Source organism: Volvox carteri, assembly GCF_000143455.1.
Source record: "Volvox carteri f. nagariensis unplaced genomic scaffold VOLCAscaffold_10, whole genome shotgun sequence".
NCBI lineage: Eukaryota > Viridiplantae > Chlorophyta > Chlorophyceae > Chlamydomonadales > Volvocaceae > Volvox > Volvox carteri.
In genome coordinates, this window is record NW_003307553.1 from 341,261 (window position 1) to 345,626 (window position 4,366).

Consider the following 4,366-nt stretch of genomic DNA (forward strand, 5'->3'; position numbering starts at 1 on the left):
GACTGCGGGGCACGTACTCAACTCGGAAAGCAGCCGGTCTCACACCGTATTCACGGTGCACGTGGAGGTGAGGTGTGTACGTGTGTACCTATGTGTGCGGAGTGTGTGGGGGGGGGCCGTGTGTGTTGGGGGGGGGCAGGGGTTTTGTACCTGTTGGGGGGGTTTGCGTGTGGAGGCGCATATAATGGTGCATGCGTGGGCGAGAGCGTGTCTGTTTTTGGTGGGGTAAGTGAGGGGTTAGGGCATAGGGCGTGTGTTCGTGTATGGGGGGTTGGGGCGGAAGACACGTGTGTGTGTGTGTGTGTATTTGAGGGGCCCGTCCGTCCTAAGTCGGTGAAGTGAGGAGGGAGTTGTGGTAAGGGTTGCGTGAAAGGGAAAGCCTGCCTGTGTGTGTGGCATTGGGGGCGGCTGGTGGGGCCCCCCTCCCTCCCACCCCCCTCCGGGTCGATCTGACTTCATCGCTTAGCGGACTCACTCCCTAGGGGGGGCAGTTCCTTCGGACTTTGGACACCTTCCGGCAGTCAGTCCGGCAGTAGCTCATTCCTGAATCTTTTCTTTTCTCGCATCCTGTGATTCCTCCTCCCATCATTTCCCCTCATTCTCCCCTCCCCTCGCACAAAACACACACACACACACACTCATACATGCTTACCGTCCTCGCCAGTTCCTGTCCGCGGCCTAGGTAATTACAAATACGCATATACATACATACATACATACGGACGCACCCTCGCAGATGCGCACCAGCGAGGCGGCCAGTGAAAGGGCCATTCTGTCAAAGCTCAATTTGGTGGATCTGGCGGGAAGTGAGCGGACCAAGAAGACCGGAGTCACAGGTGGACACGGGTCTTTTAGGGGGGGGAAGGGGGGGGGAGGAGGGGGGGAAGACGAACCACGAACAAGTGAAGCTGATGCCAAGGAAAGACGGATGCGCCAGAAGGGAGGAGGGGGTTTGGAAGGGGGGAAAGGGGAGATGAGGGGTTGAGGTGGTATGGGCGAGGGTGCAGGGGGCGGGGGAAGGGGGGGAGGGAGGGGGGGAAAATGGGAGAAGGGGGGGGAGATATTGGGGTGAGGGCGCGTGGACGGTTTTGTAGACCATGTGGTTTACATGGAGGTTTACGTGTTTTGAGATGCTGATGGAGGACAAGGTTCTGGTTTGACTGGGGAGGGTGCCTCCCCAGCGCTCCAGTGCCAAGAACTTCTGTCCTGTGGCGTTTGGGTTTGGTCTTTCGGGTTTGTGTTTTTTTCACATCCGTCACCTCATCCCCCTCCCCCCGCACGCACACACACACACTCACATACACACAGGCTTCGGTGGTCCTTTTCCTTGTGTCCTTCCCCACCTCCCCTCCCTTCTCCCAAGGCATATCTCCCTCCCCTGCTTCCCCCCGCCATGTCCCCTCACCCCCGGCACCACCCCCCGGGCCCCGCAACGGCAGGCCAAACCCTGAAGGAGGCGCAGTTCATCAACCGTTCGCTGTCCTTCCTGGAGCAAACCGTCAACGCCCTTTCCCGCAAAGACACCTACGTGCCCTTCCGCCAAACCAAACTAACTGCCGTACTGAGGGACGCACTGGGCGGCAACTGCAAGACGGTCATGGTGGCAAATGTGTGGGGTACGTATGTATGTATGTGTGTGGGGGGGGAGAGGAAGGAGGTGGGGGGGGGTTCGGGCTCGGGTAAGGTGGGGGGAGCGGGGTTTAGAAGTGTGTGGGTGAGTGGGGTAGATGGGAAGGGAAATGAGGCTGTGTTTTGTGTACCCTTTCTCCCGCCCGTCCCCCCCACCACACCGTACCATTTCCCCATCCATGTCATCTCCCTTCTTTTTTTGGTTCCCTAAACCCCAACCTCCCATTTATCTTCTCCTGGACACTATATCCGTTTATTATCTCTGGTATCTCTCCTTCACTCGCCAATGGCTCACTGTCTTAACCCCTTTCCCTCCCTCTACCTCCATCCCTCCCCCCTCCCCCCTTTCCCCCCAACACACACACACACACACCCCGGCCGCTACCCCCGGTTCCCCCTTCCTCTCACGCCATTTTCTTGGTATTGTCGTACATTTCCCTCCCGACTGTAGGTGAGCCCAGTCACACGGAGGAGACTCTAAGTACCCTCCGTTTCGCCTCTCGTGTACGAACACTCACAACTGATTTGGCGGTTAACGAGAGTAACGACCCGGGGTTGTTGCTGCGGCGGTACGAGCGACAAATACGGGAGCTGAAGCAGGAGCTGGCCATGAGGGATACACTCAGGTACGGCATCTGAAAAAGGGGGGGGGGAAAAGGGGGAAAAAAGGGGGGGAGAGAGGGGGTGGGGCGAAAAGAGGAGGGGAAGAACGGAGGGGTAAGGGTGGTATTGATGGCAATGGTGGTGATGATGGTGATGGTGAACGTTATAATTATCTGACCAGGCCTGATAACGGTGGTCTTGATGTTGATGCTGATGGTGATGGTGGTTACAAACAGAGAACGAGTTGGTTATATAAATGTGGGGGGAAGGGGAAACAAAAAGCCCCTCTCCCCCCTCCCTTGCTTTTCCCAGGGCCTCATCCCAACCCCCTCATAACGCCCCCCCCCCCCCCCCCCGCTTCCCCCCTCCCATACACACATCCTCAACAGCGGCCGCGCCCGCGTCTCGTACGACGACCTAACCGACGACGAGCTCCGAGACCTCCACGCCACGGCGCGGCGGTTCTTGGCGGGTGAGGCGGATGCTGAGGAGCTGCCGGCAGACAGTATAAAGCGGGTGCGGGAGGCGTACAAGGCGCTGCGGGCGGCTCATGCAGCCATGAAGTCGGAGATGGCGACGCAGCTGGCGAACTTGCAGAGAGCCACGGAGGATGGGGCGGCGGTGGTGAGAGACGGCGCGGCGCGCTCGCGTGTGTCTGTCTGTGTGTCTGTCTGTGTGTCTGTCTGTGTGTCTGTCTGTGTATGTCTGTCTATGTGCATGTGTATGTGTGTATGTGTCCTAATGGTCTTCGGAGCCGCGATGAGGGAACTGCCGATGGTGGTACAGGTACACCGGAGGACACTTCTTCTCACCGGAGCGAGCTCTCCGAACAGTCAGTCAGTCACCAGCGCCGTCGTGTTGAGACTTTTCCAATGAATGAAACTGTTGTGTGGCGTGAATCTATCAGGTAGCCGTTGGTAAGAAGAGTGTGATGTCAAGAGCCCCCGTGTGTGTGTGTGTGTGTGTGTGTGTGGGGGGGGGGGATCATCATAAATGCGAAAGTCGACGCCTTCCCTCCACCCCCTCCTTTCTCTCCCCCTTACTCCCCTTACCCCCCTCACCCCCCTTACCCCCCTGTACGTCCAGATGGCTGCCCAGGTACCCAGTGCACCCGGAGTGGGGGATCTAGATCTCCGTACAACGGGCGGTTTTACCGTTGGTCAAGCCCCCCTGGACTCCCGGCCCCCTCCGCCTCGTTCCGAGCTCGGCGACCACTCCCACGCACACTCCCACGCACCCCTCCCGTCCGGCGCTCCGTCCCCGTCCGGCCCCGGTCCCGCGCTCAAGGCCCAAAGCAGCCACCACTTCCCGGCGGACGGCGCCAGCGCGTACGGCGATGTGCCGACACTCGATAGTCCTTCGATCGCGCGCGGATCCGGCGCTGCCGCTGCGACACGCCTGGCGGGGATTTTTACCGTACCAGGCGACCGTAATGCCGTATTCCGGCGGTACAAGTCGGATTTCCCGGAGGGTCGGGAGCTGACGGCGGCTTTGAAGGCGGCGTCTGCCGCGTTGCGAGAGACCCGTGGGTCCATTAAGAGTTTGGGGGATGCGGTCAACGGCGCGAAGCGGCGGATTGACGAGCTGACCGCGGCGGTGGCGCAGCGGCGCAGCGGCGGGGTGTCGGCGCCTCCGCCGGGGGGTGACGCGGAGGTTCTGGACGGCGAGACGTACGCCTTGGTGCAGGTGGGTCCAAAAACGCACGTCATGAATTGTTCGTTGCGGACGAATTGTATACGACTGGTATGGATAGAGTAGCTATCAGATATTTTTAAAAAATGGATTGTCAAAACCGACCTTGCTCAAGTGTGTCCTTACGTGTGTTCTTTATATGTGGTGTGTAGTGCGTATTTATGTGTGTGCGTATGTATGTGTGTGTATTTATACACATATATATCTGTGTCGTAATCAATAGTAATAAAGCACTGGAGAGTTAAACTTGTTGCTCATTGTGAGTTTTATTTAGACCTTTTCACTTTTGCATTTCAAGGTGGTGTGTGGGGGCGAGAGAGAGGAAAGGGCGGAAGTATGTTAAAGCATTCAAATATTCACACAGGAGCCGCGAGGACAGTCGACCCGTTAAATACATAACCCTTCCCTTGCATCGCATCATTCCCCCCTCCCCCTCCCCCTC

At 58.3% G+C, this 4,366-nt stretch overlaps 1 protein-coding gene across 1 annotated transcript in view; it reads left to right on the forward strand.

Moving 5' to 3' along the window:
• VOLCADRAFT_58470 (Kif9 type kinesin) overlaps positions 1-4,366 on the forward strand; it is a gene marked incomplete at both ends in the record, with an annotated part of 8,708 nt that overhangs the window by 3,138 nt on the left and 1,204 nt on the right. Inside the window, 6 exons of the mRNA XM_002948375.1 lie at positions 34-67; positions 737-836; positions 1,440-1,616; positions 2,081-2,255; positions 2,622-2,885; positions 3,339-3,918. Of these exons, the coding sequence (XP_002948421.1) occupies positions 34-67; positions 737-836; positions 1,440-1,616; positions 2,081-2,255; positions 2,622-2,885; positions 3,339-3,918 (1,330 nt within the window). The remainder of the gene's footprint in view (positions 1-33; positions 68-736; positions 837-1,439; positions 1,617-2,080; positions 2,256-2,621; positions 2,886-3,338; positions 3,919-4,366) is intronic.